Raw genomic sequence first — 21,660 nt, 5'->3', positions numbered from 1 at the left:
AATAACCTTTATAATCCAATAATAAAACAAAGAACTCAAAATGGGAAAAATCAGATACTTCACAAAAAGATATATGAATGGCCAATAAGAACATGAAAAGTTGGAACAGTTTTCAGCAAAACATAACTTTGTAACCATACAAATGCAAAATGAAACCAAAATGAGATTCCACTACAAACCACTAAAACGGCTAAAATTTTAAAAGACATTTGAAAAGACAATTGTAAATGCTGGTGAGGATGTGAAGCAACTGGAACTCTAATTGCTATTAGGAATATAAAATGGTACAATCACTTGGGAAAATAGCAGCTTTACTAATAACAGTCAAAAAGTGGGAATGACCTAAATGTATAAATAGATATACAAATAGTGTTGTGTCCTTATAATGGAAATTCAGCAATAAAAAGGACCGAATTACTGATGTTGGCACCAACATAGATGAATCTCAATAACATTATACTGTGTAAAAGAGGCCAGATCAAAAGGAGTATATAGTCTATGATTCCATTCAACGAAAGGTCTAGAAAAAGCAAAACTAAACTATAGTGACATAAAGCAGATCAGTGGTTGCCTGGGGCTGGGGGTATAACAAGACTGACTGACAAAGATTATAAAGGACCCTTTTGAGGTTGCTGAAATACTGACCATGCTGTTGGTTAAATGGGTGTACATTTGTCAAATCTCATCAAAGAGTACCATTAAAACAGCTGCTTTTATTGTATATAAATTATACCTCAAAGTTGATTTTAAAAAGCTATAATCAGGTATAATTATAACATATAATTATGTTATATGTTATATAAGGAGAAACCACTAAGGAGGAGAAACCACTAAGGAGGAGAATCAAATTGTCTTAATAATCAAAGATACTGTATCCACACCCTAAATTTAGGTAAGAACATAAAGTGAAGACATAAAGGGATAATGGGCTATTTTAGTTCTCATGTCTAAAAAGAGAACAAGTGCTAGTAAAAAGTTGAATCTTGAATGCCATATTAAATTACAGATATTATATTTCACAAAATTGTGAAATAAAAGACATGGAAATATATTGGAATATGTAAAATGACCTTCATATCGATAATTCTTGGGTAATAAATACATGCATACATTAAGTTCAGGGCATTATTTTTGAGAAGGCATTAAAATGTGTACTACACGCTATGAGAATCTCTACCCACAATGTTCTTTCTTTAATTAAAATTTTTTAAAAAAACAGTGTAAAGGATAAACATTTAGAACTCTGAAAAACACAAGTATCAAGGAAAAAATATTCCTGGCCATTCTCAAACTGAGATAAAAATATCTCAGACATATAATAATAGCATGTTCTGCATACGTAAAGCCGGTGGGAGCAGAGGACGTTGACCTGGCCTATCAAAATTTCTTTGCACTCTTGGAAGGAGCTTAAAAGGGAAATTTTATGTTTTTTGGTTCTTTTTAAAATAGGCTTCAGAAGATTTAGAAAACAAATTGAGGTCACAACACTTCAAACAATACTTTTTATGACTTATCTTCTGAGACAATCAAGTCCACACTCCTTTACCTTACAGGTACGTCCCTGGAAACATTTGAGAAGAATTGTTTAATGTGTATGTTAGGAATTTTATTAGACTACTAAATAAATTAAACCTCAAAATAACAAAAGCTTTAGACATAAAATAGGAGCTTTATTCATTGCCTATTCCTACTAAGCTATGGTAGAATATCACTTTCCTTATGACTGGTCTCCCACATTAAAGAAGGCCAAATTATTTTGATTTCACTTAAAATTATTAAGTTATTTGTCATTTCAAAACCTCATAAAGTAAATAAAAACATGATTTTAATACACCTTTTTTCCTAAAAACTCAGTTATTTAAAATAAACTTAAGGCTCTGAATTTAAATCCAGGTATCATAATCTGATTGATGTCTATTTCTCCTATACACCTTGTTTCTCTGTATTTTTAAATACAAGTCTCATACTTAGGTAGGCACAATAAGGCAATAAGATATGGCATTCTAGGTAGCAAAACTTCATTCAATATCTGCTGCTCCAACGTACTCTTTCGATGGAAAAGTAGTCTGTGTTCCCTTTGGGTTTTTTTTTTACATTTATGCTTTGGAAATTTTTTTACTTTACTAAGGGATACTAACATTTCATTCGAGCTCACCCCACTGAATAATAATTCTAAATCAGTCAAGCCTATATTAATATAATTTCACTGTACTTACAGTAGTACTTCTTTCAAATACCATCAAAAGTGAATTCCTACCTCTCACTGCCAGCATTTAAATTCTAAATGATGCTTCAAAACTATCCGCAGCTGTTTTACAGTCTATAAAGCATGGATATTCTGCTCTATGGGTGATGTAGTTCACTGACCACATTTTCACCTGAAAGCAGTTCTGTTTAATATAAACGTTTGGCTCAAATATCTGCATGCCTAAAATATTTGGGAGAACGCATTTCAGAAAGTAATTTAACCTCATTAGGAACGTATTGTATAAAATGGAAAGGCATTCGCCACAGCTCCACAGCAAGCACTTTCATTACGTAAGCAGTCCATATTCTTGCAGTTAAGTACTCTACACACTGTTTTCCTTTAATGATTTTTCAGTTGGGAAAAAACACCAACTTTTAAAAGACATAGGATAGATTTTGGCTTTTGCATTAATTTTATGAGTGTGATCAATAATATCTCTTATTAAGGGACAAAAATAATTGGACAAAATAGAAGTTCGGCACTGGGGAATAACTCACAAGACTCAATGGAAGCATTATTCTCTTAAACATCTATCTTCTAAATCAAAATTAAACCTGACAATAGATTCACTCACCAATATTTTCTGTGGGCATTGAGACCCTGGTTGGTTCTACGAGATTGTCAGCCAGGACAAAAGCTCCTTCTTCCAATGTATCCAGTAGCATTGTTGCAGTATGTGCTTGTTCAGAAGAATTCATGTGTTTCCATGATTCCAAAGCTTCAGGTCTCAGAAGGTTGTCCACTGTGTCAACAATTGCCTGCATCCATTAGAAAACTATCATTAGTTTTGACTACTTCTAGTACCGAGGTGATTTTCAATCACTGACTAGTGACAACTGTAATATTTATCTGTCATGATGATTTACTCTTATGGAAGAACACCTGGACAACATATATCTGGCCAACTTGATGTGTGACCCTTTCAAAATAGAACTAGCTGAAGATCAGTAGACTACTATTTGATTATAAAGACTAAGTATAAAGAGATGACTCGTTTCTGTTTATCTAATCATATTTCAATTGTTGCAAAGAAATAAAACCAGTGTCAGCTCTTAATCTGAGGTATTACCCCTACACGCATGGTCACTCCTACATAAAACCTCAAGACTTAAATGTTCTAAATAGAAAACACTGGTGTCTCTAGAGTAGCCTAATACCTATGCTTGAAAATAAAACCATATTGTTTTTTGGAACCTGAACTAAAAATAATAACCAAAATTGTGCCTTATAACATTGTCTACTTATTATCATTGGGAAAAAACCAAGGTGATTTCAAAGTGTATAAGTTATCTGTGAACATTTTCAACTCTTCCAATTGCCTGGCCAGCTAAAAAACACTCGAGAGTATACCTTAATTCATAAACAATCATCTGTTTTTAAGGAGACCAAGAGAACAGTCAAAATATTTAAAACCTATACTAATAATTTAAGAAAAACAGAAAGGCAAAGTAAAGTCTTAATAAATATCCAAGTTATAAATATTCATATGTGTAGGTTTAGTTTATTACCACGTAAAACAACATTAAATAAAAATGTAACCCGGTCAGTTAAGCAATTGAAGGCAGGCTTTTGTACTGATACTTACTGTAGCTGTACACTGACTATGGCTTGGATAACTGAAATCACTGAGTTTATTTACTCTCTCCCATTTACCTAGCCATAATGTGTCATTAAGCCCAAATATCAATTGTTTTGATCTACTGATAATCACTGAGAAAAAAAAACACACTCTACAAAGAACAACAAAAATTGCTAGTTTGAGGTACTATATTGAAATGAGCACGGGGAAAAGTTGTTTGAGGCTACTGTCAGAGTTAAGATTAATTAGCTTAGTCCAACTTAATATCCTCGTTCTGTCTGCCACGTGAGCCACCACGACCTTCCTAGCAGGTAGAAGATACTCGCAAGTGGCATTAAAGGCTTTTTTCTCTCTGATGGGAGATAGAATAGTCAAAATGCTCACACTGATACTGCTGCAGCCATTAACTAGAATGCAACAGAAATTGGTCTGCTGAGGCCAGATTCATTAGTCACCAAGAAATACAGACTGGAGCCTCTAATCTAAGTTACAAATGAATCCTCTGTCACAAAGCAGGAACTCGCTTCATTTGCACAGTGTAAGTCAGCTTCTGATTTGTAACTTAAGGAGTTTTATTAGCTTTATCTGAACACAGAAGCTCACTTGAGACATACTGAAAATGACACTGGTCAGAAATTAAGGTCATGCTGAAATTTACTACCTATACACATAACTCACTGATGGCATGCTTTTATTAATTTGTAATGCTCCTTAGTTATTACTAGTTGTAGTTTTCTAGTGGAATCAAAATGATCATTAGCCTAATCATATTCCTGAAGTAGTCTCCCTGCCAAAGGAAAAAAGCTATTCTGTTCCCACTGAGATATATGTCCTGGGCAACATACTAGTTATTACATTTCACACATTAACTAATACCTTAAAGGTGAGCTGAAAATTTCCGTACAACAAATTCGATACACTTCAGTATCTATTTCTTTGCCCCTATTAAACAGGCTAATAAGGGACTTTCAAAATATTACCACCTAAAAACAGACTTTCCCACTGCCTTTTCTTGTAAAGTTCTCAGATGCAGCAATGTCTATCACTCGTTAGTGAAATGCTGTTCTTTTTTTCTAGATCTTGCCAACTAAAACTGGTGAAGTCATATCTTTTGAATAATCTCTATTCTACAAAACTTACAAAGTTCTTTTGTTTTGTTTTCATACATATACAGATTAGTTCTTCAAGGTTTGATTGACTAGGAATATGGTCCCCAGATGAGTAGGGTTAGAAAGTAACCATCCCCAGCAAAAGGAACTTCTTTATTATTTGGATCTACCACACAGAACTGGTTTGGCATAATTCCACTGTTAGCCTCACCATGTTTCCTATTTTACTTGGATATACCAGTGAGAAAAACTGGCTGCAGTGGACAAGGATTCTGAGCCAAACAGTGGCTTTCTGTTTCTATCATCTCGATAAAAACCAACATATAACATATATCGAGAGCACTGTCACATTATTTATATTTTATTTCTAGTAACCCATCCCCTTATCAACCTGATTCTAGAAATGACTCCAAAAAATTTCAAGACAAAGCCTGTTTCATTTAAGAGTACACCACAGAGATAAGAAAGCAGTGACTTTTTCATGCACATACATTATGACTACACAGTCTTTGATATGATAAACTGCCAGGAATATATCATAGCTGTTTCACTCAAGTTGTTTTTCAATCCACAGAGATGACAACAGGAAATAACGAGACTTTATGATAACTTTCCAATTCAGAGGATATTTCATTAAAATTCTTGTATGTTTGGATGAATGGAAAAACAGCAAAAATTATAAAAATAAATTATTTGCTTATTCTGAGAGTAATAGACCTGTGAAAAGCCAACATTTGTACAGCTGATATGGGGCACATTATATAATTATCAAAGACTGAAATACACTGGATCATGCAGCAAGATGATAAAGCGTAACAGGTAGCTGAAGAAGGGAGAAAGCAGGGTGACAGCACAGGGGAGATACCTTAAGGTAAGCCCTGCATGTCTTCTCTCGTTTTTGGAGCTTTTTAGTAAAAGAAAAGAAAATCAGAGGTTAGATTTTTATCTGTTGAAAATTGAGGAAAGAAGAAATCCTCAGAAATTAAGCTGGTGGTCCTGAGCTCAGCGTTTATTATGTACCGTAATCCTCTGGATTTTTGTGAGTCTATACTGATTGCCAAGATTGTGTATTCAGTTTTCAGCTGTATTTTACTAAACATGATAATCCAAAGTATCTTGATAAACCTAGAGACAAAGTATGTGATGAAAAGGAAGAAAAAAACCACAAAACCATTTCAGCCACAGATTTCAGATTCATATGAATTTCATATAAACACTTTATAGTATGGTTAAAATAACTATCAAATTTTTGTCAAGGTAGGAAAAATTAGTAGCACTAACACACTATACTCCTAGCAAAGGAAACTTGTCCTTCTCTCAAAACCTACCACTGAAAACAGTATTTCAGTGGCTAACATTCCTATATGCATCACAAACTTCTTACAATCACAAGAGTTGACTGTATTACTATATCAGTTGTGTAACAGAATCTCTCCCAGTGGGCCTTCCAAAGTGAGAGTACTGACCAAAACCAGGCAGATGACGTTTACCACCAACTAAAATCTCCCTCAGGTAATTAGCGGCATTTGGGGGGTGGGGATGGGTGTGCACGTTGCTCCTTTCCCAACTATAATTCTTTCTTGAGATATGAACCAAATTAGAAGTTCTGTTTCTATGCGTTTGTCCAGGGGGCCAAAAGTTAGGCAGTTAACTGCTGGAAGAATCCAGAGCAGCCATACAGAACATCTAATTGAAAATAACGGAAAATTTCTACCTACCTTGTTATAACTCCGTCCAGCTGAATCCTTTTCACTAGGTTTCAGTTCCTGCAGCTGCGCATCAAGAATGTCCACCAACTGCTCCATCAACCTCACTGAAGAACTCACGTCCCCAGCAAACACTGGCCCTTTGGTATGTTTAGCCAGTTCATTGGCAAGGCTAGCAGCGTTTTCTCCACTTCTGATCTGAAACGACAGTTTACACTACCTCAGTAAGATTTCTTGTTCTGTTTGTGGCTTCTTATTTTTTTCCCAAGGATCTTTGTTGTGGTGAGAAAAGTATTTGCAAATATGTCAAAATCTGCAACTGAGACCAATGACTTTCTCTTCATTTCAGATGATTAAAGATTCTTAGATCCTCAAAAAAATATACTTAATCAGACATTTTAAAGAAACAAAAGGTAAAAAACAGAAATCGTTTAAAAATTTTTTGAGATAGTTCTCTCATTTCACTGCAACCATTTAAAACTGCTATTTAAAAATCTTATTTATTCCAATGATCCAGAAATTTAAGTGAGAATGTAATCACTTACATTAGTGAGGGCTATTATCTACTGCTTGCATTTTAGAAAGGTAGATGGCAAAGGAGAAACTAAAATGTCACTGCATTACAATGTAATATTAAAGTTACTAATGCTTTTTAAAGTCATTTTTCTTATTCTATCATAATCATCTGCAATATGAACATCTGCTTGCATTCTGTGGATTCAGTTGCAAATTAATGATACTTGATTTATTAGGCCAATACACTATTTGTCTTACAAACATCAAAAGAAACAGAACTAAATATGAATGAAATTAAGCAACTATGTACTCATTAAAAAGCTTAACATAGAAAACAGCATGCCCTAAAACATATGTAACTTTGAATAAATAGTTTACAGACAAAGCTATGCATAATTTTTTACTTTTACACTGAACAAAGAGCAACGAAGCTGGTTTTAACATACAAAGCTAAATTATTTATGTTAGAAGTTAAAGCCCTTAATCACCAATGTGTATCATATTAAAAGGTTCCAACCAACCTTCTGAGCCAGCTGATTTACCCAGTGTGAGGTACAGTTGCTAAGATCGGGGCCCCTAGGGTTCCATGTTCCAGTGGAAAGCATGCAGAGATACGAGGCAGTTCCTACAACAGATGTAGAAAGCAACAGTGAAATTGAAACCATTTTTTCTGCATGCATTTGGGAAATCAGCTATGATGATCCTACTCCGTGTGTTAAATTTTGAATAAACATTAATGGAAGTAGTTGACAATAACTGATGAAAAGTAGGGTATAATACAGACTATAAACAGTAAATATAAAGTCAGCACAGAAATATCAGACATTTACAGAAAACAAACAAAAAGCCCTTGATTTTCTTGGGACTCATCCAAAATGATACATTGCAATGAGAAAGACAGCTGTAAGGAAGCCTCACTAGAGAATCCATGGGCAAAAATCTCAGGCTTGACCTAGGTCTTTAAGAGGGAGAGAACTTAATTCAGTGCCTGACCTTAAATGACTTTTACAGTTTAAAAACCTTTAAGTTGTCTACATGTGCTATATTACCAAAGTAACAAAAACAACAATGAAGTTAGCTATCGTAAATATCTCTTTCCTCAAATAAAATCACTTCTGTGTAATTCAGAACCTACTTAAAATAAGTTTTTGTTTGTTTGTTTGTTTGTTTTTTGCTGTACCCAGGCCTTTCACTGTTGTGGCCTCTCCCGCTGCGCAAGACACACAGGCTCAGCGGCCATGGCTCATGGGCCCAGCCACTCCGCGGCATGTGGGATCTTCCCAGACCGGGGCACAAACCCGTGTCCCCTGCATCGGCAGGCAGACTCTCAAGCACTGCGCCACCAGGGAAGCCCCTAAAATAAGTTTTAAAATGTATATATAGTATTTGACAGGAAATACCTCTCGTTCCCTTGGGACATGGTCGTTCAACCATCATTCCCCTTTGTGTCTGAGGCCACCTTATCCCCCTTGTGTCTAATGCTTCACAGAATCTCTCTGGCAGGGGAAAAATATTTGTCACAGGAGGAATTTTGGTTGTAGAAACTGCTGGAGGTGGTTTTGTCCCTTTGCTTCCTTCCTGAGATCCAGCTACAGTTGTGCTCATGGGGCCTTTCTGTGAAGGGCTTGTGGTTGATACTGTGGTTTTGAACATCTCAGCTGAAGAAGTTACTGTCACAGCTGTGGTAGGCACTACGGAAAAAAGATGAGTATGTTAATCTCAAACACACACTTGCACTCATATGTGAACGTGTACGCACGTGCACACACACACACACACATACACACAACCCCTACCCATCCAACTACCCCAACACCAACAAAATGAGAAATTAATGAGAATATCCATAGCGTGGGAGGAAGAATAAATCTCTTCATTTATTCCAATTTATTCATATTGTTGGCTAAGCGATGGCAGTTTAGGATTTACCATAGATTTTGCTCTATGACTCTAATTGTGCTAGGCTTACTTCTCAATGAAATATTTGATAATAAATTTTATGTACAATTTCATCATATATCATGTAACAGGAAATGAAGGGCAGTTTCATATAGAAAATTTCAATGTACATATCAAATACATTATGTCATATCAAATACATTTAGAAAAATCCATTTCTTATATAAATTCATACTCTGAAACAATAAAATTCAAAGTATCAACAAAAGCCTAACCATTACATATAATTAGGACAATAGAAAATTTCAAGTCACCCACTCTGCATCTTGAAGGAAAACAAATACTGTAACATCTTTCCACCCAGCAGCCATTCTTGCTTGAGAGATTTTTGAGCATGCCTGATTAGACCCAAACAGAAGATAAGCTGGGCATGCTTGTGCTGTTTCAGTAAGGAAACATCTGAGGCTTCGACATTTTTACTTTTGAAAACACAGGTATGAAAAAGAAACTGCTTCTGGTCAGAGGTTACAATGCAATCTCATATCAAGATAACGGGTTCGATCAAATAATGCCTAATTTGAAAACAACCCTACATATCCTACTGACCTTTAACAGAGAGTATAAAAGGATTTAAAAATATAAAAGTGGATTTAAGCGTAGAAATTTTAAAATAAAAAAAATTTAAGGTTATTTTGGACTTCCAACATTACTTTTAAACTGTTAAATCCACTAGGTTAAAATAATAATGGAGCTTAATGTTTCCCTCATTAACACTTAATTTAAAAAAAAACCAACAAAAATTCTGTCAGTAGAACTTTAATGGCACCATTTAAAATCTATTAGGTGATCACACTATAGTTTTATCAACATTTAGATTACTGGCTCTTAAGACCTTGTAAATATGATGCCTTAAATTTAAATTGAGTAGAGCAAACTAAAAATAACTAATTTTTAAGATAATCTTATAAAACATTAACTTAATTTATGGCTTTGCTATACATAAGAAACAAACTAGAACATTAAAAATTCTTGGAAAACAAGTTCATATTATCACTGATAATATTAAGCTCTGGTCCATAAATAGTTTACATAATTCTGACTCTATGACAGAGTATGCTAAGTTTATCAGAAAAAGTAGTGTGTACTTGTTTCTAGTTCTTTAGTAGTGAGAAACTTCTTGTTATCAATAAGTGCAAGACACACTTTTTACACCCTTTTTTCATTCTATCACAAGAGAAACTTCTTAAGCAATGTTTTATTTCCAGGGCATCAGTTACTGACCATATGAGAGAAGCCTGTGTACATTAGCCAAGCATCATGCCTAGCCAGCTGCTGCAGAAACCTATTCAAACCTGTTTATCTTTTTCTGTAAAGCGCTTCCCTGACATCCTGTTAAACCTCATAATTTTCTTTTGATTACAATGCAGCCAGGCTTTCAGTGCTTTCTCAATTAACATTTGTCAAAAGCATCACAATCTTTTGCAGAACTGTCAAGTGAATGCTGCTGAATGAAATCTAAAAGCCGGGGGCGGGGGAATCCGGAACAAAGAGAAAAGGGCAGAGCAAAATGGTTTAGTGCTACACCTTCTGATGTATCCCTTGACACTGTGCTAATTAGTACATATTTAATCACTGAAATATGTATTAACAATACTACAATTAGTGATCTGTTTGCTGAGCATCAGTAAAGATTCATAATAAGTGAGTGAAGGTAGGCAATAAAATGACTTTTATTAAATGCACAAAATTTCATGCAACATTCTATACCATATTTGCATGTGTCATTGATAATAAAATTTCATACCTTTTTACCTTTTGTTCATCAAACGAAGTTTAAAGGGAAGCAACACATTCTTCAAAGGTAAACCAATGAAATATTGGGGTATCATGAAAATAAACATGAACGTCAACTTTAAGTGGCAAAATGAAACCCTTTAGGAGGACAGCTATAAGATTTTGCAAGGCCAAAGCTTAACAACTTCAAGGAAAGCATTTTTTTCTAATTTTGAAGCTAGAAATGAAGAGGTATTTCTAAAAATTAATATTTCTTTCCCTAGGTGAAGACAGGTCACAACAGGGCACTCCATGATGATAAAAGCTTACACTTTATTCAGCATTTATGTACCAGATGCTGTGCTAATCACCATTCATGGATCATCAGATCATCTTATTTAATCCTTACCACAACCCCATGAAGTAGGCACTATGATTATCTTCCTTTTACAGAAGAGAAGACTGAGCCATGGAGGAGGTTAAGCAATTTGTTCAGGTTCACTTGTCCATACTCTTAAATGTTATGATCTTACTTTTCTAGATAAAAGATTTTCAGAGACTCTGGGAAAGTATGGCACCCTACTAAGCAATTTGCCCTTATTTTGGAGCATTTAACTGACACTGTGTTCTGCATAAATCTTTAAAAGAAGAAAAAATGTGGGAACATAAGATACTGAAGCAATAAAAAGTTTCGTAAGGAACCGTATGTGGCAAAAGGCTCAAAACTCAAGAATATCCTATAAATGGTAACAGAAAACATGGCAACTCACAATAGACTTATGTCATAAATCTAAACCCTACTTTACAGAGCCTGTCCCAAAATTATCAGGTGCCATATCAAACACACAGATTAAATGACTTAACATTCTACCTACCATTTATTATTTGAGTACAGAGATGTAGAAACGGTGCCAATAATGCTAATAAACATATTTAATAGGTACCCATGAAAATTTCAACAAACACATACAGAATGGTTCAATTTACTACGACAGTATTTACTAAGAACTTGCTAATTATCACCAGCTTTTTCCTGTGTGAAAAGATTTTAAGGACAACATGGGTTGTTATTTCCCTCTTCCAAGTCCCAAAACTCACCCATTATTCACTGAATGAACTCCAGTTAGAGTGAGTCTGTAGCCTGGTAAGGCAAAATTGCAGATTTATTAAATTTACCCTTATTCGATGTCTACAAACACTGATCACCTTTTAATTAGCATCCATTATCAGTGGGAAGATGTTTTAAGAAATCTGTATTCTACACTGAACACTTCCTAAGTAATAGACCTAACTGGCTCTCTTGATAAAAAATTTCCCTCATGTTGTTTAAGTGTCATACTTCATTATTACTCTAAGACAGATATTCAGAAACTGTCAAAACTCAAGACACAATATTTTTCGATAATGTTTGGGATATCAAATCTGAAGACAGATTAAGTAAATATATAAATCAATTCAGATTAAGACATAGAAAAGATATATATGATATATCTTGATATATGACTGAAATGGGATTTTTCTAAGCCCATTTTATAGAGAAAGAAAGTAAAAGAGGAAAAACAGACCTAGTTCAAGGAAATGGAGCAAATTAACTATGCTGAGATCACAAAAAGCTAAAACTTTAAAGAAAAAAAGAAAGATGTATTTGAAAACATTATCAAGGCCAAGCAATAATGTACTTGTGCTGTTAGGAATGAAAGGCTTGGATTTATAAATGGGGAAAAGTATTGAAGCTAATACAGTGTGAAACAGTCCGCAATGAAAAATTATCTATTTTACAGCATAATGTACACTTCAGCTATATACGTGGTAGCAAAGCCCGTACATAAGACTTGCTGACAGTGGCTTACTGGTTTGACCTAAATGTATGAGCCACAATAGTTCTGCAATGCCCCATCTACATGCAGTTAGATAACAGCACATATCTTAGATGAGCGAGGCAGGAGTCTCTCTAAAAGCATTTGAAGGTAAATTATAAAGAGCACGTGAATAAGAGAATACAATTCAAACATCAGCAAGAAATTTAGGTCAGATAAAACTTTGTACCACTAAGGGTTTAATAAGGGGTCAATACGAATTTTCACTTTCTGAGAATATATAAGAATGGTTAACTATTTTGGATAACACAACACAGCTGTAGGAATGCAGTTACCACATATGGCTAAGTTTCTCATTTTCGAAGCTGGTAACTTTTTTCCAAAAAGCATCCAAATTATCAAAGATTCTTTCATCTGAAATGGATCAAGTTATTTACTAGAACATAAGCCACATGTGGAAAATGACATTTTTACTCATCTTGTATTTTATGAAGTACTCTGTGACAATCAGGGAGGCAATGATTCCTTGTTGAGCTGCATCTGTACTCAACTTTAGGTGCTGCCTGATTATGAATTTACATTTTTAAAATTTATTTTCTATTTTTTTCTAATGGAGGGAAAGAGATTTACTGCTACCCAAGATAAATTTAACAGCTGTGAGGGTAATACAGGTTACAAAAAAGATTAACACATGTATCTTCACAGTGTCAAATTTTGTCGATTACTGACCTTCTGCCTTTTACAAACCTATAGGATAAAGGAGAAGCATAGTACTAGCGTTTAGAAAAACAACTGAGATATAGGAACCATCCCAAATTGCTAGCCTCAAGAGAGAAAAGATAGGTCTGTATTTAAAAATAAAGAATACTATGGGGCTTCCCTGGTGGCGCAGTGGTTGAGAGTCCGCCTGCCGATGCAGGGGACACGGGTTCGTGCCCCGGTCTGGGAAGATCCCACATGCTGTGGAGCGGCTGGGCCCGTGAGCCGTGGCCGCTGAGTCTGCACGTCCGGAGCCTGTGCTCTGCAACGGGAGAGGCCACAACAGGGAAAGGCCCGCGTATCGCCAAAAAAAAAAAAAAAGAATACTAAGACTATCAACAAAGATTTTTATGTCCTAACAGATTTCATTGTTGAAAATTTAACAACGGGACATTGCTGCAATTTTCACCCAACAAATTCTAGACATACATGAATTAGAGAAAAAGGGGGCTTATACTAAGTCATATGTCATTATTGCCCTTATGTTAAGAAGAAAAATCACATATTTTTGTATTCTATAACTCAAATTAGAAATTCAATTACAAAAGGCTTCTGCTTTTGAGGTCCTAACCCTATGACAATATTTAGAACTTAGTAACATTATACCCTAAACTATGTGTGGGTGTATGTAATTGTGTTTAAGTGTGTGAATGTACACTGCTTTAACAGAAGAAAAAGATGTTAATTTATGTTCCACCTTGTTGAAGAGACTGATTTAGTCACTCCAAGGAACATTCTGGCTCCTACAATTTTGAAGTAACTCAATATGATAATTCTAATTAACTCAGAAAACTGAAATAATTCAGATCTTTAAAACACAAATATTATTGCTCAAATAGAAAAGACATAATAAGTGCAAGCTCTATAATAATATATTAAGAGGTCATTCTTCTATCTTCTACCTCATATGAGTATGAGGTAATCTTGCTTTAATGAAATATCCAAAACTTCATTTACCCTCAAAAACTGTTCACTGCAGAACTGAATTAACTTGCTAAACTAAAATATATTTCCAAAGATTTATAAAGTAATGATCCTACATAAAGATACCTAAAGAGAACACAAATCAAAAAATGTTAGTGGATTTGTCTTCATAAATCAACGCTTGGGATCATTTAATGCTTAGTCCATGTGTAACAGTTAAAGTCACAGAAACACTGACCTAAAACAGTCACAAATTTATTGGGAAGTAAAAATGTGTTATTTTACACGATGATCTAGTAAGATGTTAGATGACTCCTTCTCCTACCCAGAGAGCAGAGGCCAAAACTTCAGAATACTTATGCCTGGCATTGTACATCAAGCCTAGCAATTCTCCTGGGACTTCCTAACAAAAATTTCCTTTAACCACTGGTGCCAAGAAGTTAAAAGGTCTGCACATAATCAATCCAGAAGTCAGGTGGAAAAAACACACAAAGCTAACAGGTTTGTAGTTGGCGTTACATTTTTAGCAATGAAAATCTAAACTGACCAAGGATGCTACAATTTTTTGAAACCAACATTTAAACGAAGAAATTCAGAAAAAGAAAATGGACCAATATAAGGCTAAAATGTACACAGTATGTGACAATTTGAAATGCCACAATATTATCATTTGCCCTTGAACTATGAAAAGGGAAAGAAAATAAATAGGAAAAAAATTAAGAAGTCTTAAAAATAAACTGTTCATAAAAGATACAAGCATTAGCAAGCAAACATTCTTACCTTGGGCAGGATCAGGTGGACCAAACTCCAGAGAATATCGTAAAATGAAGTTATTGTTCCACACGTAGAGTTGGTTATCTCTTGGATTGTAATCCACTGCAGCAATATACTGATACTGGTTGGGGAAGGGAACATCTACATATTCTCCTCGGTTTAATCGGGTATTGTAAATATAATCAATTGCATTCTTGCCTGTTTCACTCTCATTGTCTTGATAAACTGACCTGACCACATAAAGGACTCCACAGATCATAAAAGCATTTGATGCAGCTCGCTTGTCATACACAGTCTCCCACGTTGCTTCAAAGCGAAGAGTGTATGGATTCAGTTGGCTAATAACTATCATTCCATTGTTCTGTTCAGTGGCATAAATGACCCATAAGCCATTTTCATCAACTGCTAGGTCAATATCAGTTTTTCCTCCCCATCTATATGGTGAGGTATCATGATAGTTAGCATAGTTAATTATGGCCTCTCCACTCTTAATTCTAGTCCTCAAGTCAAATTTCACAATATTCCTTGTTCTTTCTTTGTTAAAGAAGACAGCACCATCATATACCACAAATCCAGTACCATCTACTCGATTTGGAAGTTTGTATGTTGTTGTTTGGCGACTGTTTTGGAAATCTTCTAAAGAAGCATATTCTATTAAAGTATCAGTACGATATGGAGTCCAGGGCATGAAATAAATTTTATCTGCAGCCTGAAGAGGGTCCTTGCACCAAGCACCTGCCTTTTGTTCAGCTTCATATATACATGGTGAATCCACAATTGCTTTCAAGGTCCCAGGGCACACAAAAACTAACAGTCACAGAGAAAAAACAAGAATTAAGCAAAGTTAAAAGACTATACAGGCAAACCAAGTTTTAATGATCATAGATCAAAAGAGAAAAACTCACTCTATTAGCATTCAATTTTACCAGAAATTATACTTAACACAAGTACTACCTTTCTTTCCTTAAGTTACCATAATTGATGTACCAGCATACAAAGCAGCTGGGGTTTATTTTCACAAATACAAACCTAAGTTTAAGATCATTCATGATTGAGCTAACAATTTACATTTTTGCTATGTGTTTTTATCTTATAATTCGGTAATTTATGCTTTAAAACTCTGAGCTTTGTACATAAAGGTGAACAAAGTACTTTTAGACCAAACTTTGTACCCTCCCTTCCTTAGCCCACTTATAAGCCCCCAAAAGCAGAACACCAAAATTAAGCAAATAAAACAAACCCAACGTGAAGGCTTATTTAGAACGTCTATGGAACTTAGACTGAAAACAAAAGTGCTTCAATTGAAGGAACATAAATATTCGGAAAATGCAATTAGAAGCAGAGAAAAGTAAATACGAGGAAAGGAGTGATGAAACGACCAGGAGACCCTGTAACCATGGCATGCTATGGAGAGGGTTCTGGAAGCCAGGCAAGATAACACTTAAATAATAAAATATCCAAGGGTATCAGAAAAAGAGATAAAGAGTGAAAAGAAACAGAGAAAGGACAACTCCCCCTCGCCGACTTCAGAAATTTTACCCCGTCACCAGATTTAGCGGTCATATAATTTCACTGTAAACAGTCGACTTCTTTATGAGGTGCATTTATGAGATCCTGCTGATTATATATTAATGTCAGGAGTGTTGTAGGGGAAGGGAAGGGAAAAGGTAACATCCATAAGGCACATAACAGGGAGCTGGGGTTCAAACTGTATACGTTATTTACCTTTTTGCTCCACTTCTATTTTAAGCATCGGAAGAAAAAAAAAAGTGCAAGGAAAAAAGAAAAAAGATTAAAATAAATTGACAGTCTAAGACTGAATTCGTAATAGATGCTAAATATAAGAAGAATAAGAGCTGCACTACTTTGGATAAAGAGAAACACAACAGGAAAACCTAGCAGGAGAAAAGATACTAAAGTTACATAAAAGAACATGGATCAATCATTTTAGTAGATTAAGGAGGCAATACAAATATGTTGGCATGTTGCTTCACTTAGTGTACCTGAATAAATAATAAAACTCTTCACTAATGCATGGTGTACATGCTCTTGCCTTTCCCAAGTCACTCAGCATTCTTATCAAGTTTTACTTTAAATAGGTAGGCTATAGACACAAATGCATGCACAGGTGTATCATCCCCATTTATCTTATGCAAACTCATTATTAAGCTGACTAAAATTAGGTAAGCATAACAACAGGGAAATATATTTATAAACATGGCAACTCAATTTTGAAGCTCAGGTCAAAGCTAATGAATACTGATATTGTTACATTTTTCAAAGATACTTATGTAAGAAGAAATATATAATTATGCATCTTAGTACGTTTCAATTTTTTTCTATTAAATTTTCTGTTTCTAGAAAAATCTATCTTAACTATACAAAATCTGCCTCCTTTTCAGGAATATATAAGCCTCCCCCTTTACCCCAATAGTTATTTTGAAGGGTACGCTAAGGTAGTACCTTTCTTCCCCACTAATAATTAGTAAATTTACTTATTTACATTTATATATACTTTATATTATAAAATTCTTATGAAATTCTCTACATCACATATCTCAAACTTGTAATACAAAGTCTATTAAAAAAAAAGTAAGCAAAATACATACAAGGAAAAAGCAAGCACAGTAGGCAAGGAGAAAAAAGGAAGAAAGAATTATGGTTAGCTTATTATGACATTGTCTACCATCATCAATTTACACAAAAGCAAGCTAGCATGCAACAACAATCATACCAAGCATTCAAAGCAAATACCTTGATTCCACAGACCCCATAAAAGGTAAATGCTTTCATAAAACAAACCTGATTAGTAGAGTTATAGGAGAAAAAAATCCTCCCTCCAAGAAGTTTAAAGAAATGGATTATGCAGTTAGCAAGTATGCTATATAAGATTCTTGCTGGTAAATAGTATTCTAATAATTACAAACCATAAAATACTATTTTAGATTTTGTATGTAGGTTTTGAAGTATGTTGCCTGAATTTAATAAAGTGACCAGATTAATGTCTGTGATTCTCCCTCTTCCCTTATTAAAATGCATTAGGGTGTGCTAATACTGTATCTCCAAACTGACTACTCAAAGATACTGTAGTAGTTGCACATTTCATTAAGACGCCTTAGCTTGATTAATTTTTTTTAATTATGATAATTCATCAAGATTAAATACTGACCTCCTGAAATACCTTAGGGAGAAACATATCACACAAATATTTTTGCCATAGGAAACCTTCCACATTAGACACCACCTTCCCAGTCCAACTTGGTCTATTTAACCACTTTCAGGAAACATACTTGCTCTATTAATGCGTCAACCTGACTACATCCAGTAAAAAGAAAATTCAGTGTTACTGACGTGGAACAATTCTTTTTTATAAACCACTGGTCCTAAAATTACTGCTCAGTGAAGAGCAATATTATACCTGCTTAGAATCAATAAAGGAAGGGCATGGTGGGAAAATGAGGATAAAATAAATCATTAGTGTTGAGTCTGCTCAGACTATCTTTATATACAGCTATATTCTTTATTTTTAGGAAAGGATGATTATACTGAAATACATCAATTAAATGCAAAGATGGGAATAATACATTTTAAAATATGTTACGCATTTAAAACAGAACTTAAAACAAGTTCAATAAAGGATGTAGAAAATATATTTTGTTTTCCATTAATTGAAAATGGCTGGGTTTTATTATTTGATACATTAAAATGACAGGGCAGTTACTGAGCAAAATATTAAATAGGGATGACTTCATTTATGATTTAACTTTTATATTTATATTAAAGAAAATAAAATGGATATATATAATTTATAATTCTAATGAAAACTGAGAAGCAACGTTCAAATGTAAAAGTAAAAAAAAATTAAATAAAACTTTTGATGATTGATGACGTGCATAAAATATGGATATTCAAAAGACCTTACATTATGATTTTTATGACAACCCAAAGGATATATATTTGTCAAATCAGCCAAAATTCACTCAACCGAGAAGAATATTAAAATACAATAAAATTAATGAAATTAGCATTCTTCATCACAAATATATATTGCAACTTGTCTTAAGAGACTGTATGAATTAATTCATAACAATACATTTACTATGCTATAGAACAAACATAAATACGTGACCCACTAACATCAGTGGAGGACACGGTTATGCAAGACAAGAAATCGACCCAAACAAACTAAAGCCTACATACTCTGTATCTGCAGTGACACACTATTTCATTTTGAATAATCTTATGTTTATTCATTAATAATGATTGAATCAATAGTAAAAGTTTTTTTTCTCATAAAATAAAACATAGCTGAATTTATGGTATAACTTTAATAACTTAATGATAATTTGAGATAGGAGGGTACAAAAATCAAAACCAAATCACACCTGTAGGATATGGAAACTCTGATCTGATTACTCTCCTTTATCCTACAAGATCCTTATGACTTCTTTTAAACACACATTCATTCAATTACTAATCAAATATATGTGCTTGTCTATAAACATACAAAGTTAAAAAACAACAGCATTTATAATGCACTCTGTTGAGAAATTTATTATAAAATTTTCAGAGATCATGGAAAATTTCTAAATTTTTTTTTAAGTAAGTGGAAACAGTTTGGGATGGATATGCTCCTGAAGAACTTGCTCTGGATAGAAACTGGCATAAAGCCAGGTGGTAACAGACACATAATAAATGTTATCTGACAGTGACAGTTTTTATCAACTAAGTGTAAAAGGAGTATGCAAACATTACAAAGTACCAAAATACTATTAAAACAAGGGAAAAGTGAAAGTTAGACGCTTAAAATAAAAACAAGAGATGGTTATAAAGGACAGAAGCATAAAGAAACAAAAGGAGAGGATAATGGGGAAAAGAGATTAAGAAGATACACAGTCCTAAATAAGATCAGAACAATCTAAAAAGATCCTTTGCATTAATTATAATATTAGTGAAAATCATGCATTTTATAGTGTGTCACTACTGAACAGTATATAGGAATTGTAATTACTTCTACTCTTTAGCAAGGAGTAGTTTAAAAAAGCCATAGACTTATTTCTGTCTCCTGCAAACATCTAGAAAGGTAACAGCAAATTAATTACTGTTTTTTTTTTAAGGACAAAAACTAAAAAGAACAAATACTTCTCTGAGTATTGCTATTTGCAAGTTTATTACACAGTGTACATTACTTCTGGAGAACTGAAAAAGTAAATTTTGAAAGTTAGATGTTCCAGAAGATATCCACATTTTCCTTTCTTAAACAGCGCAAGAAATAACTTAAAAGTCTGAAAATAATATTTTCTTAACACTGTTCTTGATCTATAGACTAGATTACAGGAACTGGCTCCAGAAAGACATAATTCTTGGCAGCTCTGACTGATTCCACTGTTTGGGAATGGCTGCTGTATTCCTTTTCTAATTTGAGGACAGAAACCATACTAAATTCAACTGCAAGTGACTTTATGGAACAAAACTTTGGTTAGCTCAAAAGAATACAATGTTCCTCCAGTGGCAAAGGAGAATGATTATGTAAGCCACCAGCACTACACAGAGGAGAAACGATATAAAGATCAGTGCACTCAGTAGGCTTCCAATCCTTCAAATGATATAGAAAATACTGAAAACATAAAAAGCCTCCATTTCACAGTAACACAACACAGAGCAGGGATGAAAAGATAATCTGTGTTTGGCCTTTAACTGATATCCCACAAAAAGCCAATTTATCAAAACTGCGGGCAGAGAAGAGAGAGACGACAGTGCCTTCACAGGATGTGTAAGTATGTATTACAACCATACTGGGCATAGTAGATCTATCTAAAATCAGCCCTTTGGTTTCAGAAATATTGATAGTTTGAACATATGAATCTATCAGAGCTAGTGATCTGGTTTTTGAGCTTCTGGAAAAAGCAATTTCATTATTAGTTTGAGTCCATCTTTTTTTAAGGAGGGAAGTCCTCTAAAGCAAATCATAAAATTGCTGCTAAAGAATTTTTAATTCAAATGCCTGTGAATTAAGGTGGCATGACACGTTTATCCAATTTAAGAAGTAAAGAACAAACCAAATTACCTAATGAAAATTAAGTAATATACTTAATCTTTTTAATTGTCTAAAATGTTTTTTTCCTGTTGAAAATACAGAATCCAATTCATAAGTATGAATTCTGAGATTAGGAGGAAAACTACACAGAATTACAGTATTACCTGAAGCCTACTTATGAAGTTTCCAACTGAATTTTAAATATTCCTCTAAAGGATAATACTAAAAATGGATGCTGCAAATTAAAAATATGTGCAAGGCTTTGTTACGTTTGTTTTATTTAGCGTTAAGATTTAGTCACTGAATCTGGTAAAGGAGTACTCTCTTAAGGACAAGGGACAAAAAGGAAAGCACTTGCCTCAGTTACTGCAATGGTAGCTTTCACCAGGCATTAAAGTTACCACAACGGCAGGTAGCCATTCAAGTAGCTCACGATTAAAACCAAAGTCAATTCCTTCTTTAGAAAACTGTGAGCCAAACCAATTTGTCAGCAACTGGTATTGGGCAAAAGTACAGATT

The 21,660-nt window shown here is 34.1% G+C and overlaps 1 protein-coding gene across 7 annotated transcripts in view; it reads right to left on the bottom strand.

The window, feature by feature from the left end:
- ADGRL2 (adhesion G protein-coupled receptor L2) overlaps positions 1-21,660 on the bottom strand; it is a 179,750-nt gene that overhangs the window by 31,709 nt on the left and 126,381 nt on the right. For 6 of the 7 annotated variants that reach the window (XM_024734569.1, XM_024734568.1, XM_024734571.1 and 3 more), the window contains exons 5-9: positions 15,111-15,911; positions 8,559-8,849; positions 7,680-7,783; positions 6,655-6,840; positions 2,823-3,006 (exon numbers count right to left, since the gene is read on the bottom strand). In XM_024734569.1, the coding sequence (XP_024590337.1) occupies positions 2,823-3,006; positions 6,655-6,840; positions 7,680-7,783; positions 8,559-8,849; positions 15,111-15,911 (1,566 nt within the window). The remainder of the gene's footprint in view (positions 1-2,822; positions 3,007-6,654; positions 6,841-7,679; positions 7,784-8,558; positions 8,850-15,110; positions 15,912-21,660) is intronic. The other variant, XM_024734572.1, reaches the window with a different exon arrangement.

The sequence above is a fragment of the Neophocaena asiaeorientalis genome, unplaced genomic scaffold, assembly GCF_003031525.2.
Source record: "Neophocaena asiaeorientalis asiaeorientalis breed wild unplaced genomic scaffold, Neophocaena_asiaeorientalis_V1.1 scaffold15, whole genome shotgun sequence".
Classification (NCBI taxonomy): Eukaryota; Metazoa; Chordata; class Mammalia; order Artiodactyla; family Phocoenidae; genus Neophocaena; species Neophocaena asiaeorientalis.
The sequence above is the reverse complement of the archived record's forward strand: the minus strand, read 5'-3'. Positions and strand labels throughout refer to the sequence as shown.